This window comes from Mytilus edulis, chromosome 1 (genome assembly GCF_963676685.1).
Source record: "Mytilus edulis chromosome 1, xbMytEdul2.2, whole genome shotgun sequence".
Taxonomy (NCBI): Eukaryota; Metazoa; Mollusca; class Bivalvia; order Mytilida; family Mytilidae; genus Mytilus; species Mytilus edulis.
This window is the reverse complement of record NC_092344.1, coordinates 21,038,415-21,058,764: the sequence shown is the minus strand read 5'-3', so window position 1 is coordinate 21,058,764 and position 20,350 is coordinate 21,038,415. Positions and strand designations below refer to the sequence as shown.

General features: G+C 32.5%; 1 protein-coding gene across 1 annotated transcript in view; it reads right to left on the bottom strand.

Moving 5' to 3' along the window:
* Window positions 1–2,611: 2,611 nt before the first annotated feature.
* LOC139529012 (von Willebrand factor D and EGF domain-containing protein-like) overlaps window positions 2,612–20,350 on the bottom strand; it is a 41,465-nt gene continuing 23,726 nt past the window's right edge. The window contains exons 11-21 of the mRNA XM_071325481.1: window positions 17,809–18,189; window positions 17,042–17,191; window positions 16,168–16,380; window positions 13,047–13,258; window positions 12,146–12,560; window positions 7,897–8,046; window positions 7,212–7,398; window positions 6,030–6,214; window positions 4,576–4,824; window positions 3,164–3,458; window positions 2,612–2,655 (exon numbers count right to left, since the gene is read on the bottom strand). Coding sequence (XP_071181582.1) covers window positions 2,612–2,655; window positions 3,164–3,458; window positions 4,576–4,824; window positions 6,030–6,214; window positions 7,212–7,398; window positions 7,897–8,046; window positions 12,146–12,560; window positions 13,047–13,258; window positions 16,168–16,380; window positions 17,042–17,191; window positions 17,809–18,189 — 2,481 coding nt within the window. The remainder of the gene's footprint in view (window positions 2,656–3,163; window positions 3,459–4,575; window positions 4,825–6,029; window positions 6,215–7,211; window positions 7,399–7,896; window positions 8,047–12,145; window positions 12,561–13,046; window positions 13,259–16,167; window positions 16,381–17,041; window positions 17,192–17,808; window positions 18,190–20,350) is intronic.

Sequence of the window (20,350 nt, the reverse complement as noted above, 5' to 3'; positions counted from 1 at the left end):
GTAGAGTTAAAGGATATTGCTAACTTCTTATCTTTCTTCCTAAGAAGTTCCTGCATGAAGTCAGCCTCATAATAATAAAGAAACAAGTCGGCGAGTAGAGGGGCACAGTTTGTTCCCATTGGAATGCCGACAGTCTGTTGAAAAACACGTCCTCCGAACGTAACAAATATGTTGTCAATCAAGAAATCAAGCATCTTGATAATATCAGTTTCAGAGAATTTTTTGTTTGAATCAGAGTGATTCTTTACAAAGTAGGATTTATCCCTCCCTAAGACAAGATACTTGTATCTACGTTGGCCATTCTTTTTTATGAAGCAAAGTAATATCAACTCTTTCAATTTGTCTTTTAGTTTGGAATGTGGAATACTTGTGTACAGGGTAGAAAAGTCAAATGTTTTAATACTGTTACAAGATGAAAGAGAGTTAGATTGTATGTACTCTAAAAGATCTTTTGAATTTTTAAGTATCCACATCTGATTCACGCCACCTCTAGAATAGGCAGTTTCACAATAACTTTGAAGCCCGTCTTTGATTGCTGATAAAATAGATGTTAATAATTTAGAAAGAGGTTTCGTGGAGCACTTGGAAGACCCAGCAATATACCGTTGTTTGTAAGGACACTTATGTAGTTTAGGTATCCAATACAGTGATGGAAGATCCAGTTCTTCATCTTTGGTTGAAATTCCAAAGGAACATAGAACAGACCTATGATTATCCAGGATTTCCTCTTTGGTAAGTGTCGTGAGGGTATATGTTGAGTTACCAAGTGAATTGTCAATACCTAATTCGTTTATCAAGCAGTTGATGTAGTGACTTTTACACACAAAAACGATGTTATTTGGGGCTTTATCTGCAGGGACAACAACATATTTGTCATGGAGGTCGGATAGGTGTTTTGCAACATTTGGGTCTTTAAAGATTGACGTAGCATGGTTATTGATGGACCCATTCAGTTTCTTAATTCTGATTTGTATCAACGACCTCACTGCCTTAATCCATTCGGAAAGAGTGTCTACGTCTTCCTTCTCGGGCTTAGCCCATTGCCTGGCATAATCCTCGACTGAATCCATCAAAATTTTAAAGTTGTATTTCCAATTGATGGATTTAGGCTCACGATATTTGGGACCTTTCGATAACACATTTCGTAGAGAAGTGTTATTAACAATGTTAAGGTCACCGGTAATAACGTGGCCAGCAGGATTATATGTGAATTTGGAACTAGCACAAGTGCAATCAGGAGGTTTATATATTCTTTCTGCCTATTCGAAATAAAATAAAAATGTGGTGCACACTTTAAAATAATATTATTCAGTGTGCACCACAATTTTGATATTATTTCTTCATAGATAGACATTTTTTCTTACCGTCATTCCCTTAATAACCGATGTTATAGGTACTTCGTGTAAGGACAATTTTGTTTAGCTCTCCCCTTTTCTATAATCCGCTATTTTTTTGTTTTCTGTGTTTCTGTATACGATGAACATTCATATACTATAAATAAAGTCTATTTGCTATTTACTGTCAATTCTAACTTTACAATCCTAGACGATATAGTCATTATAGAGACTCTTTAATATATCAGTGATAGCCATCCACAGTAAACTTGGAATTGAAAGTAGCTCTTCTCATTTAATAGTATATATAATAATTCTGATAAAAACAGGCATACCTGAATTATCTATTTCTAAATTACCCATGCTTTCTACTCTTTAAGTTATCTGAACTACTATCATGACACGAGGTCCAAGTACACAGTTATATCGTAGTGCATTTCTTTTTGACAATAAATGAAAATAAAAAAAAAAAACACTTGCGCATTCTCAATAATATTTTTACAGTGTTATATACTCCTTTTGGGACACATTATATCAAAAGTATAGAAAACTTCATCGGCTCTAACTCAAAATATGGACAATTTTACGTTCAGGGTGTCTTGAAATCTTTTTTCAGCTGGACCAAATCACTACTTCACTTTAAAATTCATGAATCAAATTTTTTCACAGTGTAATTTTATCCCCCTTCTTGCTATTTTAGGCATAAAACATGGAGCAATAAATTTGGAAGGGGTATAAAAAAGATTGGCAAGTAACACACTGTCCACACTAGGGACTACATTCGTGGACAACGAATATCAAGGGACGATAACTGTGTACTTGGACCATGATGGTGAAAACGTAGGTGCTTAAATAATTTTGAATAACGCAACTGGTCTTTAAATCTGTGAAATATAAAACTTATGAATGGAAACGGTATGTAATAATGGGGTTTACGAACGTGCATCTAAACAAAAATATGTATATCCCTTTCTCTAAAACTTCAGTTTTACTTCTATTTTGTGATGTGTTTTCAATACTGCTCTGTTTCGCAATATAGTTACAAATACTTAGTATATGAAAGTTTGATATTTTCACATCGGATTTTGTATGATAGAACCAACAGCTTCATAATGAGCGAAAATTGGTGATAGATTATACGAAATAGGCAATAGGCAAGTCTCCATCAACAAAACGTAATCCGTACCACTGGTCATGTTACAATTCAAAGAAGTATTGTTTTTGTTTAGTTTAAACATATTTTATTGTACAAAACAAATTGATTAGCAACAAGTTTTTCAGCTTAGTTTTGTCTTCTCCATATAATGTAATGAAAGTGGAACTTCAACAATAAACTCATCATACATACCAGGCTCAAAATGGTGTGCATAAGAGTCGCGCTTCGTCAACAAAGAATTCGATTAATATAGTAGAAAAATTCAAACATAACTACATCTTTAGCATTATGTTTTACTGCCTGACGTTTGAAATACAGGTTCACAATATGTCTAGACCTAGTCAACTTTTGGGTTTAAACCATTAAGTTCGACATCAATTAGATAATGATTTTCAGGTGAAATTGGGAATTTTTTATCCCTCGTTCCAAATGATGTACAATTACATATATCAAATAGTATAATTAACGTGTTCTGCCGTTGGTTGTCTTGGTCGTTGATATACTTCGCAGGTGGTTAGTAGAGTATAGACTTTACAAATACTTCTTGTTCATACCTATCGAGGGATTTCTTTGAATTCGAATTTGATATGAGAAAAAAGGAGATGTGATCTGGAGGCAAAAAAAAAACTATATACCACAGACGAAAATAAGAGGATATAAAAATTAAACATACCTTCCTGAATTGTTTCTTTAGGTGTAGTTGTTTTGTCTGCAGTAGTCGAGTCATATGGGGTAAAATCTTGGTTTGATGTAAGTGATAACTGATTTGTTGTTGGCAAGTTATCATATGTTGTTTGTTGGATTGCTGTTGTTAACTGTGTTGTTGATGCCATCAAATCAGTAGTTTTCAACTCTTGTGCAGTTGTAGCTTCATTGGATGTTGTATCTTGTGTTGTTTTTTCCTCAACAGTCGATTCTCTACCCGTTGTAGTATCTATACCATCTGTCGTGAAATCCGGACATGAAGCCTATCATATAAAGCCTTATTTTATTTTATTGTTTTTGTATTTACATTGTATAAAAACATTTTAATTTATTCAGTGTATGTTCACTTATGTAAATATATCTTTTGATTGAGTTGCGCCAATTGAAATTTATAGTGTGCCTTTCTATGTTGTGATGTTACACTATTATTTAAGATAAGGGTGACGGTAAGTACATATTAAAGAAAAGCAACGTTTTAACCCGCTGCATTTGTTTGCACCTGTCCTGAGTCAGAAATCTGAAGATCAGTAGTTGTCGTATGTTTCTAGTATCTAGTTTGTTATATAGATTATACGGTTAGATTTCCCGTTTGAATGGTTTTACACTTGTCATTTTTTGGGTCCATTATAGCTTGCTGTTCAGTAGAACAAACGCTTCGTGTTGAAGACCGTCCTTTGACCCATTATGGTTTACTTTTACAAATTGTGACTTGGATGGAGAGTTCTCTCGTTGGCTCTTATACCCAATCTTCTTATATCAATGATAACTATAAACAAGCCGGTAGGTACAATTTGATGATTCCATGTAATGCCTTGTTTAAACGTTGGATTAAGTTGCAAAAAGTTTCATCAACGTTAAAGCCGAAACATTACATGTCTTCACAAATCTGTCTAACAAAAATAAAATATTTGGATAGGAATTAAGACAATAAGACATGTGTGATAAAGTCGATGATTTTTAATGTGATGTTTTGGTTTATAAAACAGTTGCTTATATGTTTAGATTATATTTGACAAATTGATTTAAAAATCGCAGACCGACAAAACACTTAACACGTATAAATATTAATTTACATTACTGATGCTCTTGGAAAGTTTATTCATTTTAATTATGCTGCATTTATTGTAATGCAATTAAAAAAACTTGTATAAAAAGGAACTGACCTATGACTGAAACTAACCAATCTGCAAGACGTGGTCGGAGAGTTGACTCAGGAAACGTAGAAAAAAGCAACATAAAAAACGTACTCCAATGACCTTATTTAAAAACTGACATTAAAAAAGTCACAAAAAGATCAGATTATACTAACTAACAGTTACACAGCATACATGTAAAATAGTTAGTCACAAACAAAGGTTAGCTTAATTGTATATCACTTACAACAACCACACATGATATCGAAGAGGCATTACAGTTATAACATTCCTCGTCATAAATTATAATGCTGACTGGGTCACTAAATTCAATGCCATCATTTGATAATCTTAATTCATAGCCTTCAGCCATTTCGATGTTTAGAGTCGATCTTTTCTTACGGTTTCCACTTAGAGCGACAGATACCATGAACGCAGATCTATACTCAGCTTTTACCATGACTGGATCTGCGTATGTTTTGGAATCGCCGTTAACCTGAGAAAAAAAAATATATCAAGTTTGTTGTTTCTATAAAACTACCGAAAGCAATCAGTTAGGAAGCAAATTTCCACCAAAATATTAGATCATAAAACAAAAACCTAAAAGGACATACATAGAATAACAAGACCTGCATAAGTAATGCAAAATGGTATGCAGATGTTTTGTTGAAATTCAAGAAAATTTAATGTAGCTGTGTGGTTTCTCTTTTCTTATTGCATTAAAACATTTCTGTATCATAAATATATGTCTTGGGTACTTCAAATCACCATTATTTTTATATTTAATTTTCTATAGAATATTTTGTATTCTTGAGGTTACATGGTGACTAAACCTTGTACACAGATAAAATAAGGGGTGAAATTTGATTGGTTAACTTCCAGTGATAGTTTTTTTCTTATATGCATGAAATGTTATGTGTGATTTTTCTATAGTACTAGACAGGATAAAACTTTACTCGTGTCAAGTATTTCTTTTATTGAAACAAAGATAAATTATGCACATTTTATTTTGAAAAGTGCAAAGAGGAAGGTTCACAAAGGGTTGAAATTGGCCCTGAATTTTTTATGTTTTAAATTTGGCCAAAACATTACAAAATTCACATAGAAATACTTGTGATAATACTATTAAGACAAACAAATTTTTTCTGGCCCTTTCCTTTACAATTCATGGTTCTATGACCCCTTAAATAAACACAATTTGTATGAAAAGGTCAGTGTTTTGTACTTTTTTCCAATGATTTTAATTGGTTTTGGCATAATTAACTTTGGCCTCCATCTAAGATCCAAAAAGTTTTTATATTGATGAAATTTATACCGAAATTGGAATCTTTTGGTTACAACACATTTTGGATCGTAGGTGGCGGCCAATGTGTTTCTAAAGCTTTTGGGTCTGAAAAATGCACGAAATCATCATATGTTGACAAAATGTCTAAAATGGGTTTATTTCGGAGAAGTTTATGTACTCTTTTGAAAAGAACTGATATATTTATCATTTAGACTTTTGAAATAGACCCATTTATGAACCAAATTGAGACCTTTTTGGAGTTTTATGATAAAGTTGATATTTTGGGCCATTTTGTGCAATAAGTGAACAAAGGCTAATAGGGGAAAAGCAATGATGGGAATACACCCATATGTATTGAGCACATATTTTTTGACATTAAGATTTCAAACTCAAAATCATCAACCAGAATCCTTTACCTGAAAGTGTGTTTTATTACACCACACATCTCTAGATGGAAAATATCCGTAGATATTCGTCCTTTGACATGCTCTGGTACGAGTACCACATAGTCCTGATGTCGGTAAACTTATGTTAGCCGGTGGAATATATATCTGTTGTGAGCAGTCATCTCCTGCATATTCGTTTTTACATGTACAAAATCCTACAACGTTATTCTCATATAATAATTTTGTAAACATTACAAAAAACTTGAGCGAACTTTCTATCTACTACTTTAATGAACGTCTGTCTTACCAAAAAAACAGATTCAAGATTTACAAAATACTCAGTGGCTACGATCCAAGTATTAAGTAATGATCTTGGTGTGTCTGTCTTTTAAAAACTATTCAATTATACAAAGGTAACAGTTTACGAATTGCCCTCCAGGTACATGTACAACAATGTATATATTCATGAAAGGTAGTTTTGTGTTTGGTGGGTCTTTATGCAGGAAAACAATTGAAACTTCTTGTTAAGTATTGACAAATGTCAAATTTACTATAAATACGTATCCATCAATTCTAGTTCAGATTTAACTTTCTTATTTGATGGTCACTTTTCCGTTATTTATAGTTATGTATTTATAACTCAAACTTCTCGATTCATAACTTTTTTCAGTTCTTTTAATTTAACTTTCCTTTGTTTTTAAGTCATGTATAACTATTTGCAGTAAACAAACCATTCTGTTAGTCGTTAGGCGTATACCCATAATTTATCTATTTTACATTTTGGTTTTTATAATTGTTTTGTTTTGTTATACATGTTATAAGACATTTTCAGAAAAACAACACTAAACCAAATTCGTTTTTTTTCTACAAAAGTATACGACCTTTGAAAATATGAGTTTTAGGTAGATAAGAATCAAAATCCCCTTTGCCGCTAAATAGTTAAGGTAATGTGCTTACTTACTATTTTTTATATTGAGAAAGTTACTTTTGGTAATGTTTGATGATAGTTTTTTTTCTTACATATGTCTGCTTTTCCACATAAAAAATGTTCATTTTTTATTGAAGGATTGAGATCCCTTTACACTAAAAGTCCATATTAAACAATGATGTTTGACGTTTGGAATGTTTTTACTTTTTCACTTTTAAATCGACTCTAAGCTTCAGAAACACAAGTATCGCTGTACAATTTATAAGGATTTATGTGGGTAATACCTTTTGTACAGTTTCCATTTCCGCTACAGTTGTTTGGACATAAAAAGCTGGTTATATACTCCAGTACAGTTTGTGTACTATTGTCTTTTTCTGCCATAGCCATAGTCTCGTTTCGTAATACTTCCATTAACGTATAAGTTTGCATTGCACTAACTGTGTCTTTTGCAAATGTTGTGTCAGCTGTAAGCTATAAATATCAATATTAAAATCCTTAATCCTAGAGTACAACAATTTCCTTATTGTGAAATAAAGGTACGCTATCGTGTTCATACATTTTCATAAATTTAAAGTTCACATTCCTTACAACGATGTTCATGTTTCAATTTAAAAATGTGCACAAATGACGATGAAATAATTGTGTGTATAAACAGAGATTTTTTTAAACTTTATTTAATAAATTCATCATACCAAGATTTTAACTTCGATTTATCACTGGACGTTGAGCAACCAACAATCAATAAATCGATCGATTCTGCTGTTTTTTACGAACATATATGTTCTGGATACACAGTGACCCTTATTTATATTCATGAAGATGCAGAATACATAAATAACCGAAAAAAGGTATCATAGTTTGTATTAGCCAAATAAATGAAGCACGTTGTTTCTTTGAGTTAGACAATACGAACCAAATGTTAATTGAAAACATGTAGGTCTAGAAGACACAATAAATAGACAATATAACCTTTATGTCCTCAATACAGGACTCAATGTATTCATCCTTTGAAACAATAATCCCATTTTCTTCCAGATCTGTTGGAATTTTGTCTTTAATAAGTTTATAGCATGTTTGGTTTGCCTTCTCTTCAGTCCAACCATTTCTGAAGGTGCGTGTCTTCAATAATAAAATTATAAGATCTATAATAATGTGTCACTCCAACGAAACAGTTTAATGCAGTGTCCCTTTACTTGTTGTTTATTGTATGAATTTTGACTCGAAAAACAATAATTCAGCCGATTTGCATTCAAACAAAGAATAACTTAAAGATTCCTTTTCCATAAGAATAAAAAAAAAGAAATTGCAAGAGGAAAAGGAACTCTTTTACCTGTTCTTAGGAAAATAATTGTTTGAAATACAGTTTTATTTATCATGCCTATCTAAATGTAATATTTACGGTCATTCGTATTTTTGCTCGTCGCTGTCTAGTTGATTGTCGAATACTTTGCACTCTCGGTGACTTTTATGCATGTAAGGGGAACATGTTAATGTCCCTCTGGTATCTTTCGCTACTCATTTTGAAGCCCAACTAAGGATGTGAGATTTTATCGATGCACCAAAACACGTCTTCTACTATTAAGTCGGGTTCGTGTCTCTTTGACACATTCACTATTCCCGTTTCAATAATATGCATATACCTACCCCGTTTGATCTTCAGTAGAAGCTTATATATGCACATGATGATTTTGTTTATGCACAGTCTTGATTAAGAAGAATAACCGACATTGTCTAGCAAATACTTTTAATAACAATATAACCAACACAATTCCATTATAAACAAGGTATTAAATAAAATTGGAAATCAACATTAAGTTTAGAAAACCTCCATCTCTTTTTACCGCTAAATTCATGATGTTAGCTACATTATTTCTAAATTTGATGTAACTATCAGTGTTTTCTTTTTAGTTGACATTTTCATATCCAACCTATTTATTATGATTGAAAGTCATATTGTGCATTATACCTTACCTTAAGAAATAAATTGCTAACACTTGATAGAATGGCTAAACCTTTTCATGTTATGTAAACATGAAAATTTGAGAACTTAACTTATTCCATGCATGCATGGATGAAGGCAACTAATGTTCACCTAGTCCATCCTTGCATGGACTAACACAACATACTTAGTCCATGCATGCATGAGGTAACATATCTTTACATTTGAAATTATTCAATGATTCAAGAAGACTTAGTCCATTCAAGTATGGACTAAGTTAACATTAATTGCCTTTGTCCACGCATGCATGGGCTAAGTTAACATTAGTTGCCTTCGTCCATGCATGCATAGAGTAAGCTTAGTTCTCAAGTTTAAATGTTTGCATAACATGAAAAGGTTTAATCATACTATTAAGTGTTTGCAATTTGTTTCTTAAGGTAAGTTATAATGCACAATATGTCTTTAAATCATGATAAGTAGATTGAATATGAAAAATTCAACTAAGAAGAAAACAATGACAGTTACATCAAATTAAAAACAACTTCAAGAAATTCAGCGGTAGGAAGTGATGCAAGTTTTCTAAACTCGGTGTTATTTTTCAGTTTTATGTAAAAGATATCGGAAGATGTGGTGTAATACCTTGTTTATAGTATTCGTGTCATGTTTAGAAAATAATAAAATAACGAAATTACAAACAAATTTTAGATTTTTACGTGGCTACAATAAAACATATCTATTCTATTTTAAGAAGTGTACCTGTGATGATACAAATGTCACCAAAAATACGTCATTTTCGTAGCGTTGATATATTTGCGTGACGTGCCGTTTTAATTCGTGAACTGATGTACTGTCGTAAATTCATGGGAAGTCTCCGTTGTTATTTGTTTAGTGTATATGTTTTAATGTACTTTTATAATAATAAACAATGTATTTCTTTGTCATGTGTGTTTTTGCGTTTATTTTTACTGTATTCCTGTCACGCAATGTTCATTTTAGCTATATTTTTAACATTGGAGTATAAGCAGGAGTTTGGTTAGTCATCAAACTAGGTTCAACCCATTATTTTTTTCTTTAAATGTTCTGTCCTAATAGTTATCAAGTATAACTAGATCATAACTTAATACGCCACAGGCGCGTTTCGTCTACGTAATACCGGCGTCACACATCAGCGTATAGCTCTGACGTACGCCGGGCGTGTTAAAAATTCATGTACGCTGCCTATACGCTAGTAATTTGGATGCATTCAATTGGTCAATCATATCTGTAACGTGTGCAGAACAAGCTTTAAGCGTGTATTTGTCGTTCGAGAAGCGTACATAAGCGTTTATCGGGCGTTCAAGAAACGTATGTAGGCGTATGCCTGGTATTTGTCTAACGTAGATGGAATGCATGCTACGAAGGAAAAAAATGTTTTTTGGACGTATTTGAGACGTATCCGGGTCGTGTCTATTACGGGGTGTTTGTTACAAACACACCCGCATACGTTTAAGTTAAAGTTGAACGATCTTGAAACGTATACAACGTGCCTTAAACGTGTCTCAAACTTATCTGTATCGCGTTAAACGCGCTTGTAGCGTATGTATAACGTGCGTGTAGCGTAGAGGTATACTCTAGACACACGCCTGAGTTGGATGAAATTTGTTATGCTCCATTAAAATTTCTTCGAGTCGTAGCGTTCACCAAACGTATACTTTTGTATTTCGACGAATTTCAACCTTATACAGCGCACGTTTCACGATTGCTTAGCGTTCCTCTGGCGTGCAACTAACGTTTACCTACTTTATCAATTTTCTCCGTACGTTTGGTGCACGCCGTTCTATACGCAAAAGTGTGACGCGGGCATAAGACCCATCAGCGAAGTTCATATCAAAATAGTTAGAAAGCCAATCAAGTACAAAGTTGAAGAGCACTAAGGACCAAATATTCGAAAAAGTTGTACCAAATACGGCTAAGGTAATCTATTCCTGGGATAGGAAAATCCTTAGTTTTTCGAAAAATTCAAAGTTTTGTAACAGGAAATTTATAAAAATGACCATATAATTGATATGCATGTCAACACCGTAGTGCTGAGTAAGTCAGGAGTATGCAGTTGTTATCAAATAGTCCGTTCTTATGTTTGTTCACGTTTGTTTTATTGTTCAGTGTTTCTGATGTTCCGTTACTTCCATCGTATAGTTGATTTATTTCCCTCGGTATTACTTTGTAACCCTGATTTGTTTTACCTTAATGAATATTGAACAGCGGTATACTACTGTTGTCCTTATTTATCCATAAAAACTGCGTTCATCTTCTGATTACTATGTACCCATATACAAATACGCTTGGAATGCATTTTGTTGAGGAAATATTAAAAGAGATATAAAGCTTTTGACATATGTATTGTCTTCAATTTAATTTCTAAATGTAAACAAAATACATTAACATATAAACGAATAAAGGTACGTCTGTTATTTTTCTGAAAGGTTTAAGAGGCAACATGGTATTAAAGAATGTAGTTTTTATTTTGACTTGATGCAATAATATGCATTGGAACTTGTTTAAATGATTATAATTTCAGTTTGTAATGACATTGCAAGGCATATATTTCTGTCAATATAATTACTGATATAAAAGTCGGTGGATACATGTTCTATTATTATTTATTTCGCCAATATACCTTAATTCCGTGTACCAATAGGCAAAATATATATTTAAGAACCAAGTCTTAACAAATCTTTTGACGGATGTGTTTGTATGTTCTTACAACAATCGAATGTGTCGGGATACATACATTGGTGTATTTGTTTGTTTGAATATTTGTTTTATAGTTAGAAAAGGGTATAGTTTTCGTCGATTTTCAAAGTGTTCGATATCACTTTGGTGAAAAATGTTAAGCATACAAGTTTATAATACAAAACAAAATATTTATATTCTATTGAAGTGATATTTATTTTTTTTATGAATTATCCTAAATATTGAAGACGAACTTGTAAGAAGTGCGAATGACACCAGAGGAACAGTCAAACTCATAAATCGAAAATTAACTGATAACGCCCTGGCTAAAAAGGAAAAAGACAAACAGAAAAAAAGATACAACATAGGAAACTTAAGACTGAGCAACATAAACCCAACCAAAAAACTGGGGATGGTCTCAGGTTCTCTGGAAGGGTAAGCAGATCCTTACATGTGGCAACCGTTGTGTTGCTCATGTCATTACACAACCAGTAAATAGTCTAATTCGGTAGGTAACATTCTTTGAAAGGGAAGGATATTTTGATATTGTATTTGGCAATTACTTACAAAGTTTTTGGTGCTGTTAACATCATCGTCGTATTCTAAAGGTTTAACATCGACAACATCGTCGGAGTCAGATGTACTACGACGAACGATTTTGTGACCTGTAATAATAGAACGTTTCTTTCTGCTGTAACTTGTTGAAATGCATGGTGTAGCTAGTGATCCGACTAAACCGTTATTATCAGTTGGAACTGCAGAAGAACACGTCTCTGTGCTCTCTGTTAAATTACACTGTACAATGTTATACGAATTTAAATCACCATTGTTACGTGGAGGTTGACTTTCACAAACACAATAACGAGTTGTTTCGTTATCATTTGTATTATTTCCATTATCAATAACTATAGCAACATCTAGCAAAAAAAATGTAGGTTCCTCTATAAAGAGTTGTTCATGTGGTGTATGCATAGCAGTTATCCTGAAATATATATTAAAAGTGTATAAGTGATTATTGTTCTATAAATAGTATATTTGATAGGATAGAAATTGCTTTGTTAAACGTTTTCGGATAAAGTAGCATTAAAAATAAATAACAAAAACTACATGTCAACATTTTAAAACAAATTTTAAACAAATTTAAACATTAACCAACACCCAGAAAAATGAATCTTATTATCATTGGCATTATTCATCTAATTTATAGACGTCTGTGTACTGTTTCGGGGATAAACATGTTTGAAGGCGCCAACCCTTCCCTAGACTGGGACATGTGTAACAGTACAAAACTTCACTTTCGCCACATAAACGTATGCAATCTAGATGTCGTTAGGTTATTTTTAGCATTACATTGCTGCCTATTTGACATTTACCCTACAATATCTTTATTAACATTATATTGCAATGTCAATTTTAGAGAAAAAAAAATCCGCAGTTCTATTATTACAATTCTATTTAAAATACCTACCTCCACGAATCCGCAAAACTACGCTCATCTAAAATTGCACCCGAGTCTCTATGAGTAAAGTCGTCTGATGTGTCCTGAACCAAACTTGGCACACCACACAGTCCATTTGCGTAGTTGATATCAAATATAGATGGCTTAATAGATACACTATTGATAAACATTGACCACGTTGATATGGTAAACTTGATTTCTGTCCCTGTTGGTAATGTTATCTACAATATGATGTTTTAACTTAAATGACTAAAAAGACACATAAAGATATAAAATCATTATGAAAACAATTTGTAACGGAATAAATATCGACCAGTGAACAAAAAATAAAACTTAGAAAACCCAAAACACTGCGTGAAGTACTGCGAAATTTCAACGGCCCTCAAAGTGGCATGAAATGTTACTTGATTTATTTCCCTTGACTGGGCGGAGTTTAACCGCCTCGCTTATTAAAGACCAGTCCATCTATAGACAGGAGTTTTTAGATAAACTCATCAATGAAATGTTCAGTTCTTCGTCCCATATCATACACTCAGTTATTTTGTATATCTGTTTAGTGGCACTGATAGGTGATTAGAAATCAATAATAAATATAACGGCAATCACCGTTATCACACACATTTTCAAATAGACTGTCCTTATGCAAATCAGAACGTAAGCTCCGCCTGATCAGTTGAAATAACATTGGTAATACTGGTAGACTAAAAAGGGTACACCATTTTCCTACCATGGTAAATTGATGAAGTTTTTATATTGGTCGAAAATGGCGAAAAATAGTCTATTATTTGAGAACTTAATGAAGCACAACGTAAAACAGATTATAAAAGGCTTACAATCGTACATAAAAAAACACAAAGGTATAGAACTCCTAAAACGGAAACGTAATGTGCATTATCAAATGGCAAACCAAAAAGCTCAAACACATGAAAAGAATTGATAGCAAATGTCGAATTCCTGGCTTGGTAAGGGCATATTCTTATCTAGAAAATCAAAAATTGAAGACAAGAAAAACACAAATTTAACATAGCACAATCACACAATGACAGGATTTATAAGTACAGAGCGACGTCAAATGCATATCACCAAAAATAGTATAAACAGAATAGAAATATTCAAATGACAAATAAAAGAAAACTCAAACACGTTGTTAAGATGAAAATCAACGTCAGTACCAAGAATATATGCTTCAAGACCATTGTATTTTATTTTTGAAGTTAATACGAATTATCTATCAACAAGGTCCTGGTACCTTCCGATTACCTTTTTTTTTTTTAGAAAAGGGCGTGACGTCAAATTTCAATATGTTTTTTGGTATGTTAATTCTATGAAATGTATCAATCTAAGGCATCATTAGTTTACTGATATTCAAATCTCGTGAATCTATTAGAAAACCAATTAGAATAAAATTAAGAAACCGATAGAATCGCATGAACTCCAAAAATGATCAAGAGCAGATGCGTTGAAATGGTAAGCATTTCTTGTCATGAATGCATCACCCGTCTGTTCAAAATTGCACACAGTGAAAATGGCACAATCAGTAAATATAACACAATTAGTAGAATTACAGATGTTTTGCATTGTCATTTCGGGGTCTTTTATTGCTGACTATACGGTACGGGCTTTGCTCATTGTTGAAGACCGTACGGTGACCTAAAGTTGTTAATTTCTGTGTCATTTTGGTCTCTTGTGGAGAGTTGTCTCATTGGCAATCATACCACATCTTCTTTTATCTAAAGATCTAAGTGATGGAAACATTGGTCTGGTTCCCGTTTTGTTTTTGTTCAGATTCTTACACGCGCTACAAAATACGTGTGCATTATGGGCTTTTAAAGAAATGCATGAAATCAATTTGTTTCAAAATCATAGAAACAGCTGATCGAGTTAAAATTCTTGTCTTTAATTTTGCCTATGTACTTTGTCTATCTATACTATTAAACGAGAAGACCTCATTTTGTGTGTCGCTTCTCTTCTTTCCACAATAAATTAATCAACACACTTCTGTGTCCTATAGGTACAGTGCATAGTCGCATTTGTCATCCATCCATATGATTATTCAGATTGCGTCATTTTAGGAGAAAAACGAGAAAAAAGGCATCCGGATATTGTCCCCTCATTGGACGAAATTTTAAGTCAGATTAGACTTCCGGTTTGCGTTTTTCTGTATACTTTAAACATACATATACAAAGAATAAAGTGTGTTTTCAGAATTCTATCTGCTATCATTTTCAAGTTTACTATCCACGGCGGTCACAGAGTTTATTAAATAGAGAGGTTCTGTATACTATATCAATGACCACCATGGATCGATTAGTAAACTTAGAATTGAAAGTAAATACACTTAATTTATATAGTAACTTTTGAAACCTTTTCTGAAATTCTCAAGTCATTAAATCTATTACAAAATTCATGGATTACAAAAAAAAGAAGATGTGGTATGATTGCCATGTTGAGACATGTTGTAAAACAATTCAAACCAGAAAACTAGCGGCCTTATTTATGTACAATAAATGAACGAAAAACAAATATGTAACACTTAAACAAACGACAACCACTGAATAACAGCCTCCTTACTTAAATGTTCATAACATACTAAATGTATGTTCATATTGAAAATGATAGAAAAACCAAAAATTAGGAATTTTGGAAATAAAGGAGGAGGGATAAAAAAAAAAGCATTTTCCTGTCCCCAATTACCTATGACTTATGATATTTTTGCTGAAATTATCCAGGCATTCAATATTTTACATAATTCTTCCAACAACACTTTACATACTTTGAACTACGCTCTGAATGCCCGCGATTTCGCGGGTGTGTTCTAGTATGTTCTAAACTAATGTATCTGAGGGTTTTTTCTTTGTACATTGCTATAAATATACTGTCATACAAGTAAGAGGTTCAGCTAGCTATGAACACATGTAAAATCTACAATTTTCTGCATAAAGAAATACATGTACCAATGGGAGTAGTATGACAGTTTTTTTTTTATTTCGTTAGAGATGTTTTAGCTTTTGATTTTGCAGTGCTATACAGCACTTTTAGTTTAGAATGTCCTTTAGAGATCGATATTTGTTATTATACTTTTTATCATACACATGAATGTATCTTTGTATATATCGTTAATCAAACGTACCGTGTATGTGTTATATGAAATGTCAATTGAAAAATCCTTATCATCACAGCTTCTGACTTCAGAATGAGGCGACTTTAGTGGAAAAGAATTTTCTCTTGAAACTTTTTCACATGTCCGCAACACAAACAGTGAATTTCTACTTCTAATGGAAACACCACAGATACAAGATGACCCTTCCCAGCCGAAACCACAATTTGTAAACAAAGAATGTACCTAAAATCGAATCACAATTTTAGATTTTGACCTGCACGCAGGTTATTTTGCTTTAGATATGTAATACATTCCAGTTTGCGTTTGCTTTTGTTGTGTTGAAGTGTTTCTGTTCCGTTGGTTTTTTCTTATTATTGTTATAATTGTGTTAGTTTGTAACCCGGATTTGTTTTCGCTTAATCAAACTATAACTATTGAACAGCGGTATACTCCTCTTGCCTTTGTTATTCAGTGAAATTACTGAAGGATGATCAGTTACGATACAATCGTCCAAATTCACAATTATGACATTGATACAACAAAACATACCTTCATCACTGTACTCATACAATGAACTATTTTGTCAGACTAGATGTTTGAGTTTTTTTTTATCAGAATATGCCCTGGTTATATTCTTTCAGATTTTCTAAATAAAATATTATCTAAAAATGCAACCGAATATTTTTTTCAGGATATCATTTTTAAGTTGCCTTTTTTTTTTATACCTGCAACATTCACAGAAAAGGTATTTAAATTGCTTTTTTTTTTATATCCGGGTACATTCACAGTAAAGGTAGTGGGGAAAGCATTTTTAAATGTTAAATTGTGATTATAGGTGACAATTGTCCGCTTGTTTTTTTTATCTCCAGCGCGCTGTCGCCTATAAACCAATGTTAAATGTTACCCAGTATGGTCCTTTATTGTTCCTGTATAAAACAAATTCTCCAACTTCCATGTAATGATATACTTTTCCATCAAATGTACGAATATGTGGATCGTTATAGACCTGGCATAATCGACCGGTCATAGTGGAGTCCTTATCTAGAACGTTCACCTTTGGTTGGAAAAGAGAATGCAAGCAATTAATGAAAAAAAACAGTTATTTAGTTCACAAGAAAAATACTATGTCATACTTACTATGGATATCAGATTATTCAATTGGTATTGGGATGTTACCTGTGGACACTAGATATAAAATACACGGTTTGTACAAAAGTTGTCGTTCGTTATATACATTGCCCGCCATAGGACGGCATCGGTGTTCAAAGTTAGAAAAACGTACTCATTCATTAAAGGAACAGATTGGTGGTAAATATTACACCGTTCCCAAGCAATCTGGTATTGAAATTTGCAAGTTCAACTTTGCTGTGGGCTATATACATCGACATACTTTTATTGTTCACATTACAAAATAGATAAAACTGTTCTGTCAGAAGACAGTAAATTTGTGCAAAAATGTAGTCAAAATAAATATCGATTAAATCACAAAATTGAAAACAAAAATTGCATTACTTTTATTTCGCCTTACTATACACATAGACCTACTACCCCGGTCTTACCCATTGTAATTTGGAACAATAAATCCTTCGAATATGACAGTAATGAACGATTTTGTTTTGAAGTTTCCTTGGAGTTCGATATTTTTTGTTATTTTACTTTTTATCTTCTTACCTTTATTTCAGAAACGCTTATGCTCGTCCATATGTCGTGAAACACAGAGATTGTATTTGTAGATAGACGAATATACGCCGATCTTTCTTGATGATTGTATATACCATCACTAAATCCGTATACTCTCAGGTATTTTTTCTTCTCCCAGTCAATGATATCTAACTTTATTCCACAAAATTCAGTATTAAATATAATGTCTCTGCTAGCAATATTATTAGAGCATAAAGGTGCATTTTTCGTTTGTTGAAAAAAATTCACGTCTTTAGTACACACATTTCTTTCAAATGGTAGGTTGGATACATTGCATGCAACTGGAACTGTTTGTGTTAAGACTATGTCGATATATTCACCTTCAATAACAGTATATTCATAATTTTCAGGCTACAACAAAAACAAAACCATATGGACACATCGTATGGCAATTACTCATAGAGTAATTGATTTTTATTAATTTAATGAGATATTTTTTAGTGCATCCGCAACAAAGAACACAAATCAATTGAAGTTGGTGCCAAAGGCTCAAAAAAGTGCTTTGAATACATAAGTTGAACTTTGTTTTCCAAAACCCTTCAGAAATTTTAGGTACTCAATATCGGTCACATCGTAACACAAATTTCATGATTTTAAAAATGGCCTTTAACATCAACAAGTGTTTAATATCGAAGAATGAGCAACGAAACAACAAAACAAACAAAAATGGATACTAGTACGCTGAAATGTCTCAAAAGCTTAAATGAATATCAATGGTTATATGTGAAAAGTCTTTAAAGTTCAAGATTTAGGGACTTATTATTATTTATCTGGGAGGGGAGGCTGGTCAAAATACAGGGGGGATCAAGTTTTTTTTATGTATGTGGAAAAGGGGGTTTCTAAATTTTATATAAATTCAAAGTGGGGGATCAATATTTTTTGCACATGAAACTGAGTAGTTAAAATACTTCAACAGACAAAATGCCAAAACGAGCATTACAACAGTTGAATGGAAATATATTTTTACCACCATTCATACAATTAAGGTGGCTCGTGAGTACAAAAATTTCAGCAAAAAATTAAACCTTTATTTTTTTATTACAAATTTTATTTATTACACTATTAGTTATTAATTTATGATATGGTACAACAATCAACCCACAAAATTGTTCCGGTTTGGCCCCAGATGACGTTTAAAATGTTTATATCATTGAAAAAGCTCCAAATTATCTCCCTTTGGTGCAAAAATGCCATTTTTTGGCATTAAATTTGAAATATCTTTTTTAACTCACAGGTGACCTATATTCTTTATTATTGTTATCAAATGAGCTGTACATAAACTAAATAATTGTAAAATTTAAGCGATTTCTGTAATTAGGTTATTTTTTTATTTCGATATTACCTGTATTTCTCCTATTAGTTCAACAGAAAAAAAGGTCATTAACAAAAATGTATGCTTCTTTACCCAGGAGCCCCCTTAAGTAAGACATCACAAGACTTTGTGGTGATGTAGTAAGCTGTCATTTTGTGTCATGTTGTCCCATTTAGAATGCATAGGTGCTTCATCATGTTCATAACCCGATTAATCCAGTCGTTATATTACACCCACTTCGATCACTACATTAACAAGCATTAGTGCCAACTTATGTTGTAATAAACTAAAAGTTTGAGAGAAATTAAGTATCAATTAAAATGAAATCTACAGCGATTTGTGCAAAACTTTGTCAAACAAATAAAATCAGGCTGCATCATGAAAGAATATAGTGTAGAGCAATAAGTTCTCCAATAAATGGCCAAATATTCTGCATAAAACCAGTTGAATATTGATACAAAAGATGATTATGAGATGACAAAACCACTAATGCACCTTTTTGCTTTCATTATCAGATCCCTTTGGGTCCATTATACCTCTCATTGCAAAGTTTGTACTTTTAAGGCTAATGAATCAAAATTTTTGGGTTACTATCACACATTTTTAAATGAAATATGACAACAAATGAGTAATTAAATTGTTCTGAAAGCTTACAGGTATCAAAATTCACGTAAAACTTAAGTTTAGGCAGCACATAAGAGAGGGACAATTTAATAGCACCTGAGATCACCCCTAGTTTTTGGTGGGGTTCGTGTTGATTATTCTTTAGTTTTCTATGTTGTGCCATGTGTACTATTGTCTGTCTGTTTGTCATTTTTATTTTTAGCCATGACGTTGTCAGTTTATTTTCGATTTATGAGTTTGATTGTCCCTTTGGTATCTTTCGTCCCTCTTTTTTAATAAATCCTTCTTAGTAAATAATGTGCAGTTACAGTCTCAACAAGTTTCTTTAATAGCCCAATAAAGGAAATTAGAAAAAAAATAGCTCCCCAAAACACTGGCTTGCTCTACCAATTTATATTCATGAAAGAGTCCTATGTCAAGGCAATTTTCCTTCAAATATGGTTTTGAACTCAATTAATTCACTGAAAATATTTCTGTGAAATAACATGATAAGTGTTTTGCATGTTAAAATTTTGGCATGTTTAATAGAGGGGGGGGTCACATTTTTTTTAATTTCTTTTACAGAGGGGATCAAAT